Source organism: Gallinula chloropus (assembly GCF_964237585.1).
Source record: "Gallinula chloropus genome assembly, chromosome: 9".
In the NCBI taxonomy this organism is placed as follows: Eukaryota; Metazoa; Chordata; class Aves; order Gruiformes; family Rallidae; genus Gallinula; species Gallinula chloropus.
The window spans coordinates 21,189,824-21,215,075 of NC_140094.1; the positions used below are offsets into that span (position 1 = coordinate 21,189,824).

Consider the following 25,252-nt stretch of genomic DNA (forward strand, 5'->3'; position numbering starts at 1 on the left):
AAACACTTTGGCATTTCTTTCCCCTTTTGTTAAGTTTAGATAGTTTTCCTGCCTTAAAAATGGACAGTCTGACTACTGGGGCTCAAAGCATAAGGTTTTTGAAAAGGAAGCTAATGCAAAAAACCTAGGAAATATGAAATCTCCTTGCCCAGTTAATTGGAGGGGAGATGGGGTGGTGTGGGGGGAGCACACCCAGTGCAGTGGTTTCAAGATCTAAGTTTGCAGTCGCTAAGTCGCAGCTCTCATTTCACTGCCAAAGCAGCCTGCCTTATTATGCCAGCACAATGGCCCTGTCATAATCAGTTGCATATAATGGGCTAACGCTTTTATTCTCCAGCATATTATTCTTTTGATAGGAAATAATGAATAATGTAAAGGCACACAGTTGTGCTGGGATGGGACTGTTGCGTAGCTCAGCTATGGCTACGTGGGGAAAACCTGAGCTCTTAAAGCGTTTGCAGAGACGTTTGCATTGGGAAAAAATGAATCTGAACAAGATTTAGACCAAGAAGCATGAGGCTGAGAGCCTGTAACAGATACATTCTTGAAAAGGTAAAACCCTATATATGGTAGCGGAGTGTAGGGAGCGTGTTTGGTGAAAATGTCTGTGTGTTTTGCAGGTTAGCTTGGCTTTCCTATCTGCATGTAGCCTAAATGCTGCAAAGCTGCAAGGACTGTTGCATAAGGACACCCGTGGGCCTTTACTTGTCCATCTTTTGGTGTGGGGTTTTTGGTGGGTTTTTTGGTGGGGTTTTTGTTGGGGATTTTTTTTTTTTTTAATTGAAGTAAGACTCTCAGAGAAGTGTTTACCAACATACTAGGACACTGCTGGCCAGTGTCCTAGAAGTGCAGTGAAGGCAGAGCAGTATTTTTGGCATCAAATAGTATGTTTGAGATTCTGAAGATTCCTAGAGTTGAGCTGAGGAAATAAAAACCAACCACCAAGCTTCCAAAGTAGTCAAACTCCGTCTTACTTTTATGCTCAATTTCTTTGGAAGAATCAATTCAAAATCCATTTTAAAATATGTTGAGTAAGGAGCTTTTTTTCCATCTCAGGCATCCCTCTTTGCTAGCAGCATATGGTTGATTAGTTTGAATGGGAGCGAACTTTGCGTGCGCGTCAGCGCAGCTGCAACGCCGAGTTGCTTGTGTTGTGTGACAAAGGTGCATAATGCACAGACACAGGCAGGTAGGAATCCTCCTCCCCTGCTTCACCCTTCAGTGTGCCAATAGATGACTCCCCTGCATTTTGTTTTTTCTGAGAATACTTTTTAGGACAAGGGCTCCCTTCAAGCATTTGGCCAGACAGTGGCTCTTGTAAGAGCCTTTCTTCTTGGGGTCAGGCCATGCCGTTTCCCCTCAGGCTGTCAAAACTGTTTCTGGGTGTTGCTGAAAGGGATGAATTTTAAAAGTAAGAGTAGTCATGTTTACCTCTCCTCCTCTGTTCTCTTTGGAATCAGGCTTGCTGTGTTCTCAGTTGGTTGTAATGAAAGCCCCTTCTTCTCGGGCTTTTGTTGGGTTTTTATTTGGCTTTCCTGTTTGGTTGTTGAAGGTTTTTTGTCGGTTATTGAACACACGTTCCTTGGGGAAAGTATGGCTTTAAATAAACTCTGGCTTATCTTGAAGCTGGAAATATGCCTTACAAAACCCAAAGAGGTGGGTTTTGAAGGGTGATGCCCACTTATAACGATAACGCAGACAGGACTCGGCAGTGTTGAGGAGAATAACCAGTCATTGATTATTCTTCAGTAATTGGATCCATGCTTAGCAGATGAGGTTCGGAGTGAGCGTGAACGTTCTCTGTGGAGAATGCTGCAAACTGTATGTAAGTGATCTGCCTCTGTGCAGGGACCTCAGGCACTTAGGAGAAGCTTGGTGCTGATAATACGGAGCTTTTTTGCTATCCTCAGTGGTATTTTTGTATTCCTTTCTTTATCAGATGCCCTTAGGAAAGGATCAGTCCTAATCAATATTGCTTCTCAATTGGTTCAGACAGACAGAAAAATCAATAAGCTGAACTAATGACATCTATTTTTATTTTCTTTTGGAAGGCTGAGGAACAATTATAAAATTTTAAACAGATGCTTCGTTTGAGTGTGACAACAGTAGGTTGTGTTTTGGGGGGAGGGAGGGTAGTGTGTCGTGTTCCCCTCACATTTTTTTAAGTAAAAAAACCCTCACTGAAATACAATATAGATCAGGAAATGTCTTTCAAGTGTGCTGCATAGCTTGAAATTTATTGGCTATGTATTCTGTTACTTACACACTGACTTTGTGTTGTGTAGTAGCCATGCTGCTTTGAAATTCAGGGTCCAGTGAAAGTGTCAAGAATGGAATGCTTAGGACAAAAGCAAGAGTGGCAAAATGTCACGAGGCAGAGGCTGGGATTGTCTGGGGAAGGCTGCCATATGCCTTTTGGAATGGCTTGCTAGAAGTGAATTTCAGAGGTTTTGTTGATGGTTTTTTTGGTTTGGGGGTTGTTTTGCCATCTCCCTTCTCTCCCCCTTAATGAAGAGAGGAACAGAGGATCCAAGAACCTGGAAATGACAATTTTTGCAATACATCCTCTCCTTTCCCACAGGCTACATAAAGAACTTTTCCTTCAGCCCTGGGTATTCCTGGGCTAAAGGTGAAGTCTTGGGCCAAGTGCAGAACTGATTTGATGTCTTCTTTTGGCATAGTGTTGGTTTGGTGCAACTTCTTTTCACAAAACACTGCCCAGTTTTCCTGAACAGGGTTCACCACTGAAACTCTAATGAACGTGTAGAATAGCATCTTCGCTAAATTCACACTTCATATACTATGTAAGCAGATATTCTGATAATCATATTGTTTTCTGAAAAACAATAACTTCTCCACTGCTCCTCAAAGGCAAAGTTAGCAAATTTTGAAACAGTCTCCAAGCAGATTCCCCCCCCCTCCCCCCCGTATTTTCTGCTTAATGTTCACTTGAGACAAGGGTATTTCATTTCAGTATGAGTTTTTTATTAACAATTCTGAATTAAATACCATTTTATAGTGAGGGTAAGAATGAAGAAATTGAGTGGAAACTATATTTTTATGCCCTGCCATTTTTAATCATTATTAACTTGGTTCTTCAAAGCATGTGATAGACTTGCAAGAAACAGTTAATATCTCTTGAGCCTCCTTTAGCTTGTAACGGGTGAGCCTTTCCTGTCCTGCTTGATGGGAGGAGGAAAGTTGGCTTGGGAGCCATGGGGCTGAAGGAGAGACTTTAGCTGGCACCTCAAGTCTGCTTTGGTATAAAAGCCAAGCCAGCCAGCAGTTTGTCTTACCATCACCCAACAATTGAAATGTATGTGCCCTTTGACTGTAGGCAACACACGGCTGTTGTCCTGCCACCCAACAGCGTGCTGTGCCCCCTGTGCAGCAGGACGGCTGCACCACATAATGGCCAAGTGTGAAGAATTCAAATTACTTGTTTCTGAAGACTGCTGGCTGGTGACCTTAAAACGCTGTCTGATTTTGCAAATACTGCAAGCAAGGTGTCCTTGCCTGTGTGCAGCGCTGAGTGGTGGCTGCTGCCTGGAGAAAGCTGTGTGCCACAGCCCGGAGCGAAGCGGCGGCGAATGCTTTTTCCCTGCCTGGTGGCATTATGTTTTCTGTCCAAACAGCTCTGGGGTTTGCACTCCAAGCCCGGGGTTTTTCAGACTAAAACAAGGTGAAGCATAGTATCAACCACGGCAAAGCTATGTTCTCATAATTCATTAGCTTTCATTTCAGTGTCATAGAAGAAATCCAAATAACATGAGCCCAAACAATACATAATGTACCTCTGAAGCCTTCAGAGTCTTTCTGTATTTACTGCATGGAAAGGGAACAAAAAGGGTAGGGTTCAACTACATTGTTGGCTTGATGTTTTTCAAATGTCTTTAACTTTTTATGTTCTGTGCATTCATCTGTTGTGGCTTTCGCCTGCATATGATTTTTTGGGACAATTATTCCATGTTTTTATGAATGTAATATAAGGCTGGATTTCTAAGTACGTGCTAAAACCTAACGTCACACTATAAACTCTTAGCAGTTTTTATCACTCATGTTTATATTGTGTAATAGAAGAGGTGTTACAGTGCAAACCAAACAAAGTATTCTGATTTTTGTTTAGTCTTTAAGTATTAATTGATTCTTTCAGATGTTTTCGACCGAAATGGTGTGGGGTTGGTTTGTTGTGGTTTTGGGTTTTTTTTGAGGCTCATAGCCAAAATTGGTCTTCCTTTCTGATTTATGCTATAGTATATTCTCTGAACAGTACTTTGAAGAAGTCAGCTGGTTTTTTTGAACCTTCAGCTGAAAGCCCTGTCAATTCTTTAAAAATGCCAAGAGCAGTGTGTGTGGTTAAAAGTTTGTTAGCCTGGTATATTAACAGCTGAGTTGCTATAAGCTTAATTTTCCTTCTCTCTGTGTGTCTTGCAGTCTAGTCTGCTTCGGTCAGACATGGGGCTTGGAAGTCCAGGTCAGCTGTCATCCTCGGGAAAACCTGGAACACCCTACTACCCGTTTTCTGGCACAAATCAGCGCCGAAGACCACTTCATGACTCACCAGCTCTTGGTGAGTAAGCTGGATGGTTTTTAAACTTCTCTTCCTGGTGTGTTCCTGCAGGTTGTAGTCTTTTCTTGACAGCTCATTCTGTATACTGGAAATTTCTCTGTGCTGAGAGATGGAGAGTACAGCAAACTGCTACGTAAGAGAGAACCCGGAATTGTTAACATCCTCTTTCAGATGCTAGTTTGGATTCAACACTGGTCAGTATTGCTTATAAAACAAACGAGAAACTCCAATAAAACCCTTAATTGCAAAAGCAATAATGACAGATGGATAGGAGCTGATGACCAGCTGAGTGCCCTTAACCCATGCCATCATTAACTCCTGGAAATGCCTGACCTTGAGGTCATTACCATTATTTAGTAGGGGAAAGACACAAAGGGGAAACAATTATCCTTTTATATGCTAAAAGTAACTTTATTCAGGGCGAGATATAGTTCATTGTAATTGGTTCAACATGCCTGTAATGTTCTTAGCAATTGGAGACTAGTAGTTTATCCTGAAATCAAACCATCTTGCAAACTATGCAGGCAAGAACTTGCTTTGAATTTCTTATAATCCTGTGACAGTATTGATATTTTATTCTGCAGATACTTAGAGGTAAATGGAATTTTCCTACTAGGTCATAGTCAATGGCAATATTTCAGAGGTCTAAAGACTTTTTATTGAACTAGGGAATCAAGAATGAGCCAGCTGTTCTGTCGTTTCTGCTCTAAGACTATCATGAATAATTGGGTGTGCAAGTTTAAAAAAACCCTCTTTTTGGTACAAAAAGAGAGACTGTAACCTGATATTCTAGTTTAAAAGCTACCATATTTCAATGTTAGTATGTTATGTCATTAGGATTACTCTAGTTGTATGTTTGGGTTTTTAATGCTCCTCATTCTGTAGAGCACTTCTATTCCTTAATAAAATCCTGTTTGTTGGAACCATGTAACTTAAACCCTACTTTACCCAAAATAAGATTTCATGAAATGTACATTGTTTCTTGAAATAACTTTAGTATTAACTAGAACTGGAAACTCCTTGGGCATTAAAATAGCACTGAACATGCTTGGAATTTCTTTTTAAATCTCTAATTATAAAAATACAACTCTGGAACTTTACCTATATACATATATATATACACACACACCTGTGTGCATATATGTATTTTAAAATATCAGTTTTGTACAACTTTTTAGCCTGTTAACAAGACAACCACAGTTTAATCTGGGGGTTGTATTTCTGTACAAATATTTTTGTAAGTATTCATGTTCCTCAGAACACCAGACTCAAATGCAGCAGTTGTGCAGGTCTGTTTCAGCAGAGGGACAGTCTGAGGGAAGTTCAGTTGTTTGCTGCTTGGAAGGGTGTTTGTTTGAACTTCAGCAGTGAAGAGTTGGGGTTTAAAATTGTTAGCAACACCAGCAGCAGTATCATTAAGTTTTAACCCCCACTGAACTGGTTTTAGTGACGAATTCCTTTCATGGCAACCTGCTGTGGCTTTGAGTAACTGGGGGCTGCTGGAGCATGACTTGGGGTGCTGGGCAGCAAGTGGTACTGAGGTGGGCAGAAAAGTCATGGGTTGGAGCAGTCACTGGGGGAGAGCCCTGAAGGAGACTGTCTGATCTCTATTATATACTTGAATATGTGATTAAGTTGGTTTGTTGTGCAAACTATATAGAGCTTGGTAAAGTTCCAGATATTATTCAATGAAATGAAGCCCAGTGGGGTGTTTTCAGGGTAGGACTCCTCTGTATTTTTTTCTTTGAAAAAGCTCAAGGTGTGGAAACCTGTTCAAACTGGTAACAGCAGAATGTTGCTCATTCTCCCATGGCTGGATCTGGGAGACTGTAACCTGGGACATGGCAAGTGGTGGCTACAAATGTATGGAAAGGCTTTTCCAGAAGAGCCAGGAAAAGGAAGTGCACTTTTATCTCTAGTCTTGTTTCCAATGGCTTGAGAAAAGTATGTCTGAAATATTTATTGTTTTTTTAATGGATTAGTTAAATGTTACAGAACTGCTGCCTGAGTTGCCTGACCAAGATTTTGACTAACCCTTTACATTTACTACTGAGGTTCATTGAAACCAACCAATGTTCCCTTCCATGTGACACATGGAATGCAGTGTAAATCTCTCTTCTGGAAATCCTTTTATTTCCTTTTCAAACACACCCTGTGGGGAATGATCAGGGTAAAGATATCCAGCAGATATTTTCATCTTATCACACCTTTATCTTGTCATAACGTATCATAAAATTGTGATTAAATGCTCTGAATGAAAACAGAAAAATAGGGTTTTCATATTTTAATTGAAGACTCAATTGGTCAACTGTAGAAATTATAATCTTGCCATATCCTCATTTTCAGAACATCAGGTAACTGTTTAACTTGCATGCATACTGTTCAGATTAATTTTATTAGCAGCTGACTAAATTGGTTCAGATTCTTGATTAGGTAGTGAAGTTGCTGAGTACTTTTGTACTCATCAATCCCATTTTCCTCCTTATAGATGTCAGAATCTCATGTTGTTTCTTACCAAGTGTCTAAGGGCACCAGGGTATCCTCCAGCCTCCGTGTTCATCGGAGTCACTTCTTTCCTCAGAAGGAGACTTGAAAGTGGCTATTCTGCAAAGCTCTATTTTAGAGAAGAACATCAGCATGTTCCATATTTAAGCACATTCTTGTATTGATGTGAAAGACAAATTTTGTTGGCACAGAATAAAAAAATGCACGAAAGTGGAAAATCAGAAATCTGTCGTGGCAAGGAAAAGCTGTGTAGCAGAGCTATTTATTCTTTGTCTTCTGTAATACAGATACTTGATGAAATGTTCTTTTATTTGTGTACAGATCCTTTGCAGACAAAGAAAGTAAGAAAGGTGCCTCCTGGTTTGCCTTCTTCGGTAAGTACTAGACTTTTTTTTAATCCCAGTAAACGAATCAGACTCAACTTGTGCTCTCTTTATCTGACATACATACAAATTACCAACCTTCAGCGTTAGGAAGGCTCTCCACTGGACATGGACAGCCAGGCTAGGTAATTGGGAGTGGTTCTGGAGGACTAAGTACACATTTGATGTGGAATTTTTAGATTTCATAGCAGTGATTTGTGGCTTGCTCATATGCTCCTACCCACTTGTCCCTGTCATTTGAATTCCTCTCTTGGGAAGAGAGCTGGGCCAGGAGCTGTCAAAGAAGATCTCCTGTACAGGTCTTTTGATGTTTAATTAGTCATTATGTTGCTGAACAGGAGGACAGACAGAGATTAATAGCTGAGAATCTTAGAAATTTACATTTGTAATAATCCCAGTGGAGCTGAAGACATTAAGATTCGGAGGACATGTACAGCTCAGCTTGCCTCAGTAGGACTGAGGTTATTAATATGCATAAATCACCGAGTCAGATGTTCATTGTGAAGCCCTGGTGGATTTTAAAGCCTTCATTAAGCCTTTCCTAACTTCAGCCTAGCATCAGGAAAGCTTTCAAGCAACTAGTTTGTTGATCCCTCTTTGCTTGAAAATTTATCCTTCGAGAATAAAGGGCTTTGATGAAAAAGGTTGGAAGGGTTTTGGTGGAAAAATCATTAACGGCTGTGATAATCTAATGCTATAGGGGTGTTTTGTGGCATTAAATGTGCTTTATTCTTAAAAGGAAGAAAATTGTTTATAAATGAATCTGCATTTAAACATCCATGTGAAGGGAAAAATCCCCAGTGAAGTGAAGGACAGAATGATTTTTTCCCCCGGCTCAGAACAAACAGGCGGGGAGGGGGAAGCTCCGCTGCCTTGCGGGGTACATCTCTTTGTTGTGTAAATGGATGTTGGGCTTTTATTTGGCAGTACTTAACACATGGGCGCAGGTGCACTCGGATGAGTCATAACTCAAAGCCGGATAGGCTGAATAGAACATACTGCACAGGCAGCAGCGCCGGAGCGGGAGCCGAGCCGCTCTGAGCTTTGTATTCCGCGCTGAGTCTCGAGTAGGGACGGTGTCTCCAAGCCTCCGCGTCTCCACGGGTCTCTCCTCCCTCTCTTTGCCTTCTCCCTCCCTCTGCTCGCCGCGATACGTACAGAAACGGGGATGTGAAATCCTGTTTCAGCCGTACTTCCAGATGGAGCTGCGATAGCGCAGATAGCCTGGGGCAGCTGTGCTCTGAACCTGCAGCCTACCTGGAAGCCAGGATTGCAGCTGCAGGCACTCTTAAAAGCTTTTGCTTGCATAAGCACTTGGGCCCCACTAGAGGCTGAATAGCTGCTTGATAAACAAAATGAACACAATGCCTCAAATCATTATTCCCGAGGCCAGGAATATTATTCTTCTTCCTTCCCCCCCCCCTTTTCTTTTTTCCCCTTCAGCAGCAGCTAAAAATAGTTTGGCAATTTACATTTTAACAGTTGCGTGCTATGTAGTGTGGCTTTACAGTCTAGCAGATGATTTCTGCTAGATTAACAAAAACATATTTCAAATGTCAGAGAAGCTAAAACACATAGCGGTGCAATTTTGGGGTAATTTATTGCTGTAATTCTAGGTGAGCAATAAAGCTTACATTACACCTTTAATATTTAGTAGTGTCAGCCAGGTATAAAGAGATCATTTTAGGGAATGAGAAATCTCTCTCATTTCTCTTACCAGGCTTTAATTTTAAGCAGCAATATTTTTCAAATGGTTCTCATTTAATTCTTCTTCTGTGAGGGGGCTGGAGACGACAAAAGGCTGATGAATTTTATTGGTATGAAGGTTGTACCAATCTGGGCAGTGAAGTGCGGTTGCCGTGAGTCATCGATGGTTGCGGTGCTGCAGTGTTCAGTACTGTTCCTCTGTGTTTCGGGGCTTTCAGTGCTGAATAGAGCCTTGAAGTAAAATGACACGTTGCCTCCAAAGCAGTGAGGAGAGACATTATGTGTTTGGAAGATGACACAAACCTAAATTTCACTGAGCATCACAGGAAATTTAAATTGAGTCGATCGTTGTGTAAGCGGTGTCTTTATTTTAAATATACCTTGGGAAGAACTCAGAACATATTGTGAGAAAGATAAAATTGATTTAGCTAATAGATAGTTCAGAGAAGTTTAATTATGATATGGAAAGTCACAAGAGAAATGCTCTTTAATGTTGCTACACAAAGGTGTATTTTTAAAAATTGTTTAAATTTTTTTTTTACATTATTTGTTTCTGAGAGGTTGGTTTCTGCAGTGGTTTTGCATTGGTATAAGCCTGCTGTGTCAACAGATACTCAACAGGAATTTAATTTCCTCCATAACTGTAATTTAATAGCAATCTTGTTTAAGAAACATTGATTATTTAAAAAAAAAAAAAAACACAAAACCCCTCAAACCAAACCAGAGAACCCCACCCCAAAACCAAAACTGCCTCTAGTTTTGTTTCTTTCCCTCTTGGATTTGTATGGCATTTTCTGAAATGACTTGCTTCTGAGGTTTTTCTGTCTTCATGTGTTCTTATCAGGGCCTAAAGTACAAATAGTTAGGGAGAAGAGTGCTAATGAATTGTCTAGTTATTTTCAGGACTGCAAGTCAATCTGAACTTGTCCTTTGGCTGTAAAAATGAAATGCACCAGACAAATCCATTTTTTAACTTTTCCTGTCGTGAGTTGCTCAGTGGTGAGTCACTGCCCAAAACATGTTGAATGTTGACGTGCAAGCATTTCTGTTAAACTACAACTACTAAATTTAAAGCCTTGTTGGGAGGAGAGAAACTAAAAACTCGGTGGTTTATTTTTTTCTCACCAGGCTTGGGTGAACAGAGGGATGATGAGGATGTGCCATGTGTATTATAGCAGGAAGGAAAAATACTGGCCAGTGAGTTCCGTTATCCTCAGAGCTTCAAAACTATTGTATTTGGGAGAGTTTTCCTGAGTGTAGGAGTTGCCTTAACTAAGCCAAGAAGTTAGTAAAGTGATGTGGCCTGACACCAGTTCTGACTAACTGATGGGGCTGTAAAGAAGGACAGGGTGGTGAGGTATTCAAAGAGCTGTTCAGTCCTCAGAGGGGAGAAGAAAGCAGAGTAAGGCTCACTTGGAAATGCACAGGGAGATTGCCATCTTTAGGGATGGGCTGAGAGCAGAAACATGCTATTTACAGGTGTAGCCAGAAAAAATTTCCAGCTAACATTTGTGACTGTACCACACTCAGTAGCTGTTGTGAGGTTATCATACGTGAATATCTTTTATTGTTCTTTTGTTATTTAGTCTCATATCAGAGAAATACCCTGAGATACGTAATGATTTTTGTTACAGAAAATCAGCTGTGGCACACAGGCACAAATACCTGATTGTTTTCTGTGTGGTGCTATTTCTAATAACTATTTCAGACTTTGCACAGTACTGGAGACTAGCAGTTAATATTACACTCTAGATTGCCACTTACTCAATAAGACAGTGTCAAAATAATATTTTCTAATACCAGAGATCTTTCTAATTTTGAACTCATTGTGTTTTTCAATACACTTAAAACAATTTACAGCTTGATTATAGGGGTTCCTCATATCTCATCCTCTACAGTATCCATATAGGCCATGGGTGCTAATTTATTGCAAGAGTTCTTTATGAAGCCATGCCAGGGGAAGCTTGTTTTGCGTGCACAGAACTACCTACCAAGCATTTAAGGTGCTTTTCTTTTTGGTATCATGCTCATCTTTTAAGACTAACCTTGAGAAACATGTTTCAAGAGTTGTCTCAAAAAGATACCAATGGTACCAGAAGAAAAATAATAAGATCTTTACTGTTCTGTCCTCAGTGTGCACTGAGGTAGCCTGGTGTAAAGCAACGTCCTTGGAATACTTTTATGAAGCCTCTGGCTCTGAGTTAAAGCTTTGGAGCATCCTGGGTAGATGTTTACCTGACTGTGACAATGTGTTTAACTGACTTTATGGTGGGATTTTTTTTTTTGGTAAGATTTGCTCCCACCGGCCAGAAACGATGTCAGAATGGGAAAGCAGCGTTCAGTTTGTTCAGAGCTGCTCTGAATTGCTTTGCACAGTCAAGTAAGACATTCAGCTGTCACTTGTCTTCAGCATCTAACACCCTTGAAGACAGCAGTAACTCGCCTGACCCTTGCCTCTGATGCTGTGCTGTGGTTTAGAAGGCAATTTTAAATAACAAAACTGAGCAAATAAATCCTGGTGGGTAATGCAACACAGCTTGTGATTTCTTCCTTGTGACTTGCTCTTCCATCTTTGCTTTCTGCTCATTCTTTGGTCACCTGATTTAGGAGATAAAGTTTTAAGGGACTTGGTCTAGACCCCTTTTTATGCACTGTGTTCAACTCTGAGCTTGAACAAAAGCCCATATATATAAAACCTTCAAACCCTAAATTACGTTACAAAGTGTTTCTTGGAGACTTTAAGAAAAAGACCAGTTTTTCTGGTTAGGTTATTGTAATTTTTTTGTTCAACATAGCCTTTATTTGAAATCCATCTGAAAACAGCAGTGACCTCAGCTTATAGCATCCCACCCACTCCTTGCTATATGAGCAGATTTACTTGTCATTAAACAACTAGGCAGTCCATTGCAAAGTCCTGCTGTGAGAGTTCAGATCGAGTTCTCTGTGAATTAGGATGAAGGTACTTAAGTAACCCTCACTTAATAGCTTTTTTTTTTTTATTGCTCTCAGCATTTTTCCAAACTAACCATCCTGTCACCTGGCTGCAGTGAACTATTGTGAGGGTGCTTAATGGGGAGATGTTCTCTGTGTGAAAACGCCGCCTATATGTGTGTGAGGAATATATAGTAATGTCAAATAATTTCTTTGTGTTTGGATTTACTGGATGTATTTTATATTTGAAGCTTCTGCAACATAGCAAGGTGGTATATTAGTTGCTCTTACAGTGTAGATCTGCATAAAAGAACCTTGAAACCACGCACAGTCCCAGAACTGTTATCTGAAGTTAGATGCAATTGCTGCAAGTTCTGCTTTACCTCCGAGATTAATGTGTCAATTGCCATAAATTACTCTGGTGTTTTACAACACTAGATAAGGATAAAAGCTTTTTTGAAGACTATTTCTTAGTATCTTTTTCCTGATAATACTTGTTGGTTTTGATGGGGAGGCTTTTATAAGCCCTGAAGTCAGCTGGGATGTAGCGGCCAGTGTTGTGTCGCTGGACTTTGATGTGCTGAAGAGAGATGCTGCTTTTCAGCAGCGTGCTCAGCCCAGCTGTTGGGCAGGGCGCTTTCCCTGTGCCTGTGCCATTTGTCAGAAACGGGCAATACAGAAATAACTGGGTTGGTTGTTTGTTTTAAAGTGGTTCTGAAATGAAAGCTCTGTAAAATCCTGGAATGCCGTTTCGGGTGGGAGACGTGTCGTTACGCACTGAAGCCGAGACAGTGGCGTCAGTTGCGCCTAGGCTCAGTACCACAGTGTTTCTTGTGATGTCAGGGCTGAGAGAGTTTATGTTCTTGGAGATTCCGTTATGAGATGCCGTGCTGTTTGCACTGATAGCTGGGATTAGTTGTGAGGAGTTGTTGCCGTTCTGTAGGGAAGCAGCAGGCGGATTCCTACCAGCGGCTGAGGGAAGGATTGCTGCTTCGGCTTCTGTCAGCTCGCTCGGCTTCATTTGCAAAACAGGGTTTCCAAGCAGCGAGCCGGAGTACGGAACAAGGGTAGGGAAGCGAGGAAATACACGCCGAGGCACAATTAGCTCCCCGCCGTTTGACGGGGAGTCACCGAGTAGAGGGGAGCGGCGCCCGCTGATGCGCCGGGCCGGGCTCGGGTCCTGCCTCTGGAGCCACCTGCAGGCAGCCCGCGGGAGCGCGGGGAGCGCGGCGCCCACCGCCCGCGGCATGGGCTGGGAGTGAAACGCTGCCGAGGTTGGACCAGCAGAGGGACCCCCCCATCGCCCGTCTTCATCTCTCAGATCCATTTCCTTGGCAGGTTTGAAAGATGTGCCGTTCACGGGGCTTCTGCAAGTTCCAGTAGCGCGGCCTTGAGGGCCCGTTTCGTTGTCAGATTGGGCAGGTTTTTAGCACGCTTTGGGATGATGCTTGTCTGAGCTGTGATGGGATTGTTGATTGCCTCGGGATACTAAATGTGCTCGTTTACTCCTTAATTCAGGGATGGGTAGTCAAGGCCTTCTCAAACCTTAAGTACTTAATATTTTCAGTGAAACAATAACTTTCTGGGTTGGGGCAATGTCCTATTGAAGTTGTGTTTGAAAGATTTTGAATCAACTTCTAAAAGCTCCTCAAATTGTTTTGTGTTTGATCTGAAGAATGTGATGTGCAGCACTTTGTTCCTCATTCTTTCCTTTCCCTATTCCTGTAAACACTTAAACATCTGAAAATCAGTATTGCTTGGAAAACTACTGACATTCCCATCTGTAGTTTCCAAATGAAAAAAGAAATTATTTTTTATCTGTCATAAGTAACTGGAGGCTTTTGCAAACAACAGTATAACCCCAACCATACTCCAAACCCAACCACCCCCAGCCCCTCCCAAAACTTGTAATATTGCTAGGTAAAAGGGATGGGTAGCAGTCAATATCAATTTCATTAGTATTTGTTGTCTCTTCTCTGTCCCTGCAAACTGTCCCTTCTTCTCTGGTAACAGAGCCACGGATGCTAAATGTGTTTAAGAGAAACCTTTTGAATGGGAAAACCACCAAGCTAATTTAGCTCTTGTACAGATGAGTAAACTGATTTGTTTATAACGTCTCCCTTTGGATATTGCAGAGGGTTTGTCTATCAAATTTGGTTCTTTTGAACTGTCTTCTCTAAGTTACTGTGCTCTGACTCCGCTGAGCAGTGTACCAAGTGGCTGGTTAATAACAGAAGGCTATACTTCCAGGACATTAAAATAAATGAACGTGTACTTAACAGATGAATTAAATAGAGGACTGATGTGTTTTCCCCTGAAAACAGCCGGGTTTGTTTCCTGAGGCTTGGGATCTTGTCTATTTGAACAACTACATTATGCATGATGTTTAACGTGTCATTCATCGATGATCCCAACTCTGGCCTTGCTGTAGTTAATCATCAGAAATGTTTGGGATTGAAGTAAGTTACTTTGGGAGTTCTAAGATGCCTGTGTATTTATTTCCTTGGATTGCTGTAGGAGACGCAGCTCGAAGTTAATATGTCTATTTCAATTAGCAACAGGTTGTTCAGTATCAGAATAATTTTCTATGAGTTTGTCTTCCATCCTCTTTTCTCCTTGCCTTCAATTCAGTGGGGCATCAGCTTGTTGAGGTTCCAGTTTTCTTAGAGCTGGTAACAACTTAGTCACTTGGGAAAGTCCTGTTCCTCTGCTGAAGGTGGTTGAAATCGATAGTAAGTGGGGAGGAAAGGAGAGCCTCCTGGGGCAGTTGCCTTTGCTCTATTTCTAAAGATAGCGGGTTAATCTAGCCCCTGAGAAGCTGAATGGCAATTAGTAGAACAGGATCAGGATTCCTGTCCAAGCTGGCTCTGGACTCTTACCACGTTACCATTCCTTCTCGCATCACAGTTGCGTTTGTGGGAGGAAAAGGAACTTGGATTTCTAGTTGCACGTAATTAATTATAAAAGCTTTTGCTGTTTGCTGTGTTTGAATTGACTCATTTAAAATAATAAAACTGTGATAAAAAGCAATAACCTTTATAAAGTAGTTTGGTATTGCGCTCTTGTGGGGTACCTTTGACCAGAGGATGGCTCTTGCCCATTGAGATAGCTACATGATTATCGTTCATATGGTGTAATTTTCAGTGGTCTGGAGAAATTGTTTGTTCTTTATCACTTGAAGCAGTGGGTTGCATCTGCTTGGTGTGTATTTTCTGCGTGGCTGTGACAAGTTGGACAACAAAGTATTTCACGTAAAAGCTTGTTTTCAGGGAGATCATGCAGTTCATTCACAAAACCTTACTGTTAAAATGGTCTTTTGGAAATATTTTCCTACAGGTAGCTTGGTTTATTATTAGGTCAGTATTTCACTCGACATCAGCTCTCATAATCTCTTTACATACTTTAGAAACAGGCAGTTTATTGTTTTTGACACACAGTACAGGGTCATGAGTGGAAACAATTCGGGCTACAAAGTGCATGTCAGTTCAGTGCTCCTCTGCTGACGGCATGTCTGTCTGAAATCAAGTTTAAAAAATTGGCCCTGTCTCCAGCTGACTTGTTTTGTCAGGCTGAGTCATAAGATTAACCCTTGACTTGTCACTGAGGAAAAATGGAGTAAACAACTGTACCCAGTACAGTATCGCTGATCCAGCTATGATTCATTTCACTGTAACATGATTCTCTTAAGAAAACAAATTTCAGAGCAGCTGTTGCTTGGCTTAAATGGGGATTATAAAAATTGTAGCCACGAAACAAAAACTTACTTTAGACTTCAGGAGCTTTTGGAATAGTTATCTGGTGGTAGTTCCTGCAAATACGGAGTTATTGGGAACAACTTGGCAATTTCTTGTGCAGGCTTTCAGATTCTTCCATTTTAGGTTGATCTTTCATCTACTCTGGTGAAAGGAAACTTCTGTGGGTTGAAATTTGGTGTGCTTGGTGGAATTACAGTTTGATGCCATAAGGTGAATCGAGCTAGCAAGCGTCCTGTAAGAAGCTGTGTTTTTGTGCAGTGAACACAGAGCCGAGACAGTGACAGGCTTTAAGCAGTGTACACCGAGATTTTATTCCCACTGATGTAACTGAGGGTAGGATGACTGATTTCCTTTCCAGTAAAGTGAAATTGTTAGCCTTTTGATTTGTGGGAAAGAAACTCTGGAGCAAATGCGTTTATTGAGTCATCACGGAGGTACCGGTCTTTAAAACGGTTTGTCTACAAACAGGCAGGATTTGCAGGGGTGTTAGTCAGTTTTATTGATCATCTTGTTGCTGTTCTTACCCATGTGATGATGATGAACAATGGCAATGATTGCCTTGTGCTGATAGATGTTGTCTGTGTTAGTAAACATTACCCATTAGTAGTACCTCTATTCTTTGTTACAGTTGTGCTGTACAAGCACAGGGCGGTTGTAGTGCCAAAGCCCCTCCCTGTGCTTCACAGTAAGGTTGGTTCTGCTGTACATGTTAATGTGTTTCCAGTTGCTTGTACTATGGGTGGATAATGCTTATTATTGGAGAGGAGGCTTGGTCATGCTCTTCATCACAAATACAACTATTCTGCAAATTGAGCGTGTGTGCACAGAGGCACGGCGACAATCGCATCTACGGGGATGGTACACTGATTCCAGTGACCCTGGAAGTGTTTTTAGTGATTTTAAAGTTTGTGTGCTTGAATTATTTCAGGGGGAAAAGAGTTCTCTTCCCTCAGCTCTTGCAAGCTGAGAGCACCTTTTCCAGTCTTCAGGGTTTTTTTTTCCTAAGTTGCACATTAGTGTGAACTGGGGATTTTAATGTAGGGCGCTATGAGAAGTAGCACATGCCAGGCTCTGAAGATCTTTTAGCATATCTCATGTGCAGAGTCCTGAACATTAGTGCGAAGCTTTAAGGAATGGCATTGTTAGCTGCAAATCAAAGCTTCTTACAGACACTCTGGGGACTGAAACGGGTCTTTGTGGGCCCTGGGGAAGAAGGAAGCTGCAAGTCACTCTGCAGGCCTGGCGATTTAATAGTCTGAAGTACAGCGATGTTCTTTCTTGCAGCTGCTCTAGGCCTTTCCTTTGGAGGAGAGTTAGTTCAGATGGCGTTAGCTGTACTGCCTAGTTGAATAGTTCTGGATGTGTAGTTTGAGCTGCAGTGTTCTTCAGCTGATGTAAACTTCAGGATGTATTTGCCGATGTACTCTGAGCACAGTGGTTTCCTAATTGATTGGCAGAGTTCCCTGAAAAAGCTTTTGAAGCTGGTGGTGTGACTCTTGTGTCAGTATGTGCATACATTCTGTGTGTTTACAGACACGACAGCAGTTATGACCTGGGGTAACGGACACTATACAGAGGACACACTATGGTTTTTATTTCACTGCAGCATTCTACTGCAGTTGGGTTTTTCACCCTTGAGGAGATCTTTCCAGTTCAGAAGACTTCTCTGACACACGAGGTGCTTGGCAGAACGAACCCAACTTCTGCAGCTTGCTTGCTTTCCCTGTAAACTGCCGAACTGAACTTTGCCCGTTTTGTTTTTCCTTCTCCTGAAGTTCCTTTCCTGCTTTTGTGCGGGAGGGAGGCAGGAGAATTCACAGCATTGGCAGTTGACAAAGAGGTGGAGAAATGTGTGTTTTGCTTTAACCTTTTTTTCTCTGGATGGAAATCCCATCTCCCTTCTCAGGAGCCAAGTTAATAACCAACTGTAGGTAGAAAATTTGAAATAAATTTAAAATGTAGACCTCCTTAACTCGTGAAATGCCGCTGTTCTGTGAAGAATGCAGTTACGGCTGGGTGGTGAATGCTGAGGGGGGGTTTGTGCTGGGCTGTGTAACTCGGGTTTCTGTGATGTGCCAGAGCTGTTGGGGTCCCTCCCCCCTTGCTGCTCTCATCCCGATCTTATCTGGGCACAGGGCTGCTCTGTTCTTACAGAGACGCGTTATGCACTGTAAAGGCGTCCGGGCTCTGTTAGCCGAGCACCAGGCACGCTGGATCTGAGGGACGGATTTGGGATGATTCCGGGAAATGAAGGCGTTTGGGGCTTTCTGAGCCCAGGACCTTGCGCCGCTGCCTTGGCGTTCGGCCCGTGCCGTCACCACCGAGGCCCGCCGGTCCCGGAGGCAGGGCCCTGGCTGCCCGGGCGCTCCCCGCGGCTCCGGGACGCCTGGGCCGAAGTTGGAGGCAACTTCGTGCAGGGCCAGATGGCCGCGTGGCTGTGCCGCGTCAGGCAGCGGCCGCGCGGCCGCCGGTGCCCTAATGTCATCAGAACAAAAAGCAGAGGATTAGCCCGCGCGGGACGCGCCCGCCCGCCCTTTGTAGCGCGCGGCGCACTCGGCATCGCGTGCCGCTCCCCGGGCGCGCTCACTGGTGCGCGTGCCCCCCCCTTCCCCCCCTCCCAACACACCCTCCCCCCCCACTCCCCCCCCCCCCCGCTTCCCGGGCCGCGGAGGCTGGCGGGGGCCCCGCGCGCGGCCCTACCCCCGCGCGCGGCCCGAGATGGTTCAGTCCTGCTTTGCATAAGTCGCCTTTGAGGCGCTCCATGTGCGCGGGCGGCGCGGGGAAGCGCGCGGGCGGGTGGATGTCGTGGAGAGAGGCGGTGCACTTCAGCCCGGCCCGCCGCCAGCCTCGCCATGTACTGCGCGTACCCCGTCCCCGGGGTGGGCAGCAACTCCCTCATGTACTACTACAACGGCAAGACGGTAAGGGCGGCCGCCTTTGTTCGGGAGCTGCCGAGCGCCGGGCCGCCGTGCCCTGCTGGCGGCCGCTCGTCGGGCAAATACAAGTTCACAGCGCGGCGGTGCCCTGAGCGAGTCCGTCGCGGAGCCGCTCTGAGGGCGGCGGGTGCTTCCGACGGGGCAGCCTCTGCCCGTGCCGCACCAAACGGGGGGTGGGAGCGGGCTTCAAACTACACTGGGGCTGGGGGGCCGCTTTGTGTAACGGGCGGGCGCGAAAGTCTCCTCGGACCCGAACAGAAACGCCCGGTGCCCGACCCTGAGGCGGGCAGCTCTCCCTGAGGCGGGCGGCTCTCCCTCAGGCGGGCAGCTCTCCCTCAGGCGGGCGGCGCTCCCTCAGGGCCGGGGCCCGCCGCTCCGCTCGCACCCAGCCCTGCACGCGCCGGACCCCGGTCCCCCCTCGCGCCGGCCGCGCGGCGAAGTTGGTGTCGGCGCGCGGCCGCGGCCCTTGGGTGGGTGCGGGGTGCGCTGGGGCTGAGCAGCCGCCCGGGCGCGGCCCGGGAGCCGCCCGCTGCGCTATCGCGCCCCGCAGCCGGAGCCGCGGAGCGCCCGGCTGCCAGCCAGCCCGTAACGCTGCCCTGCCCAGAGCGTCGCTTGTGCGGGTCTGAACAACCGAAGTACCGCCGCGGCCACCGGCGGGGTGCGGGGAATAAAATCCGCCTCTGGGAGCGGGATGGGGAACTCGGGGTCCCGCTCGATACAATTTTTAAGTTCAGTGTAAGTTCAGCCCTGACTTGTGGGTGTGAAAACCAGCGCACAGCGGTAAATGCAGCACCGTGTGTCTTCTCCGGTCTGGTGCGTGTGGTTTTGGCTTTTTCTCCGTTACAAAAATAACGTTTAACAGGGAAAAGGGAGACGCTGATAGCGATCTGTGTTGCGGGTTAGTTGTTGGGGTTGTTTTTCGCTGGTGTCTCGCCTCTTGCCGACCTCTGCCAGCTTCGCCTTCATTAAAACTTCTTGCCAAGACTTTTGTTCGGTGATAATTAGACTGCGGATCTTTATGTTCATTAAAGACGCCGCGTAAGAGCTTCCTGACTAAGAGAAAAGATACTGGCAGAGAGGTTAGGGCAGTGAGTGAAATTGCTCGGTCTCTATTTCATTTCCTTTGGTACAAATGCCAGCTGTCTTTCAAATATGAAATTATTTTCCTTTCATGTCTGCTCCCCGGCTAAAACAATCCGTTTGAAGTTTTATGTGAAGATATATATAAGACTTAAGGAAAATTAACTATACAATACCCCTGAAGCAAAGGGAATATAACTTGCATGGAGTTTTGATTTTATTCTTTCTAGAGCGCAGATCACTCTATTACAACATTTCTCTTTGTTCTTGTAGCAGGGAAAAAAAAGGCTTTGATCTTATTAAGTATTTCCAGGCATATAGTAGATGGAAGTGCTGGTACTGTAGAAGAGCATGGCTTGAAAATTGATAGCATGTGCCTGTTATGGGTCAGAGGTGACCTTTATGAGCTTGAAGAGTTAGTAAATAGATGACAAATCATATGATGATCCTGTATCATGTTGCCTAAAGTTTTCTTGAATTCTTTTAACATCTCACTAGCTTTTTAGCATTTTCTTTCCTAGAAATTCTGCAGGTTGGACTGAATTACTAATGTAAATACACAGAAGGATATGTGAAGTTGGGGGGGGAGGGAGTGTTACAGTTTTTGAAGCACACATCTTGGTGTGTATGCCAAATCTTTGTATGAACCTTTCCATACCCGGAGAACAGTACCTACATTTGTGCTGTTCAGTCAGTTAGTAGTTGGCAGTACAGTCCATCATTGAGCTTCAGATTTTTATTCAATTATTGTATTAGATTTTGGATATTGATGTGTACCTGCTGAGGTATCTGAAGTCTGATTTATTTACACACAAAAAAGTGGGAAATCATATGTAGGAAATGTTCTAAAGGTGTTAGTAAATAAGTTTTGTTCCTTTCAACTTCTTACATTTGTAACATAGAAGAAAGCTCAGTACTAAGCCAAAAAATGACTGTTGTGCACCCCAATAGATAGGCTGCCACATAAATTAGAAGTTTAAAAATTAAGGTAGGGGTTTTTACTATTAGAAGAGGGTAAATTTTTATAATTTCTGCATGTTTTAGGAGGGAGTCATGAAAGGGAAAAGTAGTGGTTTAATACAAATCCCTTCTCTGTAATAGTTGTTATTTTAAAAAAATAATTTAGGAATCCTCATCAAGTTAAAAAGAAAAAAAAGACCCTCATCTATTTCAGAAAGGAAATAATGCACTTGCACTGAACTGGGACATTTAGTTGTTTATTCTTTTTCTTTTCTTTTTTTTTGGTTTTGTTTGTTCTGTCCTTCACCTGTTGATATATAGAACATAGTCTCAATTTATGGGATGCTTACAAAATTTTAATACAGGGCTTTTTTTGGGAAAAATGATAGTTAAAAATTCTGTCTGTCTTTAAAGTTTTACCTTTTCTTCTCTTTGATTTAAGAGCTATGCTACAGACCCCCAAAAATTGAAGCATGTAACACTTGTCCCCCACTCAAATATTAGGTAGAAATAATACGAATTTAAATTACGCTTTTTAAACATTTTGATTTTGCTTTCTAAGCTAATAAATAATTAAGCAAGCTTGTTCATTCATTTGGGTCTTTTAATGTAAATTGTATAAATTCCAGTAGCACCAAGATAATATTTAAGTAACAGAAGTTTTATCTCTTCTATGCATAAAGATTAAAATCTAGATTTGAAGATTTCCACTCTTTCTCGGTTCACCTACACATTTAGAATTCTAATAAATTGGTTAATTTCTAAATGTAATGTAGCATTAGATTTATATAATGGCAATAGAGTACTGTGTTATCAAAATAAAATCAATATAATTCCTTAAAATGTTTTTTTTGGTGATACCACCTATGATCACTATTTTGTACAAGAGTAAATCTCTGTATATGTTACACATTGCAGTTGTATTCTGCACACTGTGTGGGTTCATGTGGTGTACCAGCCTATCTAGGGACATTTGTCAGTGCTGAATGAAGAACTGTTTTTCTCAGCTACGCTGGGATTTTATTGAGCCCTTTCCTAGGTGAAATGTCTGCGTCTTTCATAGCAGATTTCTACAATGCCTGCTTGAAAAAGGGAGGAAGTAAATCAGCAAAAAATAATTAAAATATATCTACACACAGGCATGTATGTATTTGTCTCCTGATTTGTTGGGTTTTTTTGTCAACTAGTTTATTACTGGGATTGGGGGGAGGGTTTTTTCTTGAGAGTTTTGTGTTACTGCATATACATGTGTATGGACAGGTCTGTGTGTATAGGTGATTAAACCCACAGAGGTGTGAATTGCATATGTGTAGATTTGGGTGTTTTTTAGTAGGGAAAATGCCTGTCTTGCAGGCATTGCTCTCCGTTACAGCGGAGATAAACACGTTAACAGTGCTGCATGGTGCTTAGATGACACGACAGCACGCCTTTCTGTGGCTGTTGTGCAATAAATAATGCACTAGGGCCTTTTCCAGCACTGGAAAATGGGTTCATTTGGTAAATTTTGGTGCAACCAGGTGCGAAAAAGAACGATTCAATTCTCCCTTTATTAGTAGTGGGCCAGTTAGTATACAGGGAGAAAAGTACAATTAAAGCTGTTCTGTACCATATGCTGCCCACAGTAACTTGGACAAGGTCAAAGCTAACATTTGTAAGTCAGGACAAATATAGGATCATCTGGAAAATCTCTGGGGGTACATGGCTGTGGACATTGAATAAAGAGAGGTAGTAAACACTGGTCAGCTGGATATTTTTTTTCCTCTTTTCCTCTTTCCCCTCCCCATTCCGCTGAAAAAAAGATGAGTTACAATGCATCAGCCCAAGAGAGTTTTCCCTGCCTCACTGCATTGGGTTGAACTGACAATCTACTGAGCAGTGGTCCCCTGCCAGAAGGGTGTCTTGTCTGCAACAAGCTTTATTGATGCTTTAAAGTGAAGGTTATGTCCATTTCCTTGGGCAAATAAAAGCAGCTAGGAATGGGATCAGGTGCTGTATTGGATGGATCTATATATCTCAAAATGTGAGCACCAGAGAGTAACACACCCCCGTTTGCTCAGTCTGCTTGCTTTCATAATCACATGCATGTTGAAGGTCTGTTTGTAGAAATATAATAGTCTGTGTCAGGGGTACAGAAACTGAGAGTACTAGGGAGTTTGGGGGAAGAGAAATGCAAAAGATAATGTTATATCAACCCCTCTGTCTATGGTCAATACTGGTGATGGGAATACCTACCATGGCTAGAACAGCCTTCTGAAATACAGGGAACAGGCGAAGAAACAGGCTGATTTGTTTGACTTTTCCCCTTTTTTAGTTCCTTAAAGTCTGAATTAAATCAGGACTCTTATTTTTTTAAAGATTTAGTTGTATGCATCCTTTAGTAATAGTATAGATTGAAGAGTGTGGGGAATAGCTTTTGTTTCACAAATAAAATAATAAAAGAATCTTCAAGCGCTGTACACATAGATTTATTTCTGATGGTGTTCCTGTTGCCTTACCTTCTTTTTCCTCCTTTCCCTCAATTTAAAAAATGGATTAATAAAACAAATAATAATTAAAAAACCGAACAGACCAAAAGTTTTCCATATACTGAATTTGGGATTTTTGGTAAGTTTGCCTATTGCTTTTTAACGTGATTTCAAAATTGCCATTTACTGGAGAAGCAGCTAGGAAGTGTTTGTGCTGTGTAGCATGGCAGTAGGATTCTGCATTTCAAAAATACCTAAATCGGCATGTATAGCATCCCTAAACTGCATAAATGTTTGCTTAAGATGGAATTCAGTTTAGCTACTTCAAGGAGTTTGAATTTTATACCGTCCTTAAAAATTATGGTTGGATTTGCAGACTAGACTGATGCTCTGTCCTCTTAAAGGAGTGTTTTATTTTCATTCAGAGAGGTGAAAAGAGTTTTCAAAATGCATGAACCTTTAAAGCTGGTATTTGAAACAAAAAGTACAATTGAGAGTATGCTGTACTGATCTTCATTTTCTCATCCTGCTTAAATATCAACAAGAATTTGAGGCGGGGGCAGGGGGGGAGCTGTTGGCAGCTTCTGTCCTGCCGTAGAGAGGAGCACGGAAAACTATAGTTAGTATTCTGCATTCCTGAAGTTTTAGAGCATGATTTTGTCAGAAATATAATAAACATGAAAACAAGTTTCTTTTTCCCAGAGCTGCTTTTCAGCAGAATTAGCTTTTGCCTCAAAACCTGCAGATAATACACTGTAAAATTTTGCCACATGTACAAATCATTCATCAGTGTGCACTTGCTTAGTGCATGACTGATGCTGATGGAATGTAGATAGACTACTTAACAGAGTTTACAAGCTACAGAATAGGTTATCTATCTCTACTGGCTTCAAAAAAATTGTCTGTCTCCAGCAGTTCGGTAAATATTTTCCTGAGCTTCCAAAAGTTGTTAATAACTAGGATTAAATGAGTAAAATCATTCGTAATTCCATAAACAGTATGCATGATGGGAACCTTGGTGTTGAGATACTACATCAGAAGTAAGGTTTGGTTGCTTCACTGCTGTGTTTTTCAATCTGCTTCTAACATTAATATTAAACATTAATAAATATTTAAGAATTTGAAACAGATTATGGGAAAATTGCCTGAGAGAAAGTATGCCAACAGGAGGACTCTTAAATATTCTATTTATTAAATGCATTTATAGGATGAGACTTGGAAGTTCTACTTAGCATAAAATTTGGTAAACCCAGATCCTCAAATGAATACTCATGTTATTGGCACTCATATTAGTAAACAGAAGCACGCTGTGCAGTGCTTTGATATCTTTTAGTTAGATTAGGTCTGTGTAACTTTCATGATAGTGTTCATTGCATATGTTAATCACCAGGGTAGATTTCAGAGCTGGATGTTGTGTTTGTTTTGCTTAAACCTGATGTAGTACAGATAACATCGTCTTGGCTCTGTTCTGAAATCAGCTCCCATCATTACCCCTCCAAAAAGTGTCTTGGTTGCTATTCTGCCTTTCCCACTGGAGAAACATAAACCAGTTCAGGGTGTGGAAGAGACAGACGTGGGTCTCTGACTTCATGTCCTTTGCAACTCGTTTGTCCTACCTCCCTTTGTGGAGGCTACCTACCCTTCAGAAGCACTGGAGCACTAGGATTGATGTGTATTCTAGCACGGCTCCAAAAAGTCAAGTCCTCCACTTGGTAAGTCATGTAAAAAAACTGGGTTTGGCCAGTGTTTATCAGAAGGGAATTTCCCATTCATAATCAGTGGTTTTTTGCTTGTCAGCGTGGAGACACATCCGATGCCTTTGGGCACAGTGTGTTTCAGGGGATTAGAAGATGGGCTCCTCTTCTACCTGCTGGAGACAACCCTCCTCAAGGAGACTTTGCAGACAGGCTGACCTTTTAACATTATTCCTTGTCTTAGTGGGAATGTCAGCCAGGAAAAA

At 42.6% G+C, this 25,252-nt stretch overlaps 2 protein-coding genes across 2 annotated transcripts in view; both read left to right on the plus strand.

Moving 5' to 3' along the window:
- Positions 1-8,672, plus strand: part of LOC311195002 (transcription factor 12-like) — a gene marked incomplete at its 3' end in the record, with an annotated part of 114,849 nt that extends 106,177 nt beyond the window's left edge. The window contains exons 6-8 of the mRNA XM_084268267.1: positions 4,435-4,570; positions 7,397-7,449; positions 8,469-8,672. Of these exons, the coding sequence (XP_084124393.1) occupies positions 4,435-4,570; positions 7,397-7,449; positions 8,469-8,672 (393 nt within the window). The remainder of the gene's footprint in view (positions 1-4,434; positions 4,571-7,396; positions 7,450-8,468) is intronic.
- Positions 7,393-25,252, plus strand: part of LOC311194915 (transcription factor 12) — a 48,934-nt gene continuing 31,074 nt past the window's right edge. The window contains exon 1 of the mRNA XM_084268158.1: positions 7,393-7,449. The gene's annotated coding sequence lies outside the window, so the exon portion shown is untranslated. The remainder of the gene's footprint in view (positions 7,450-25,252) is intronic.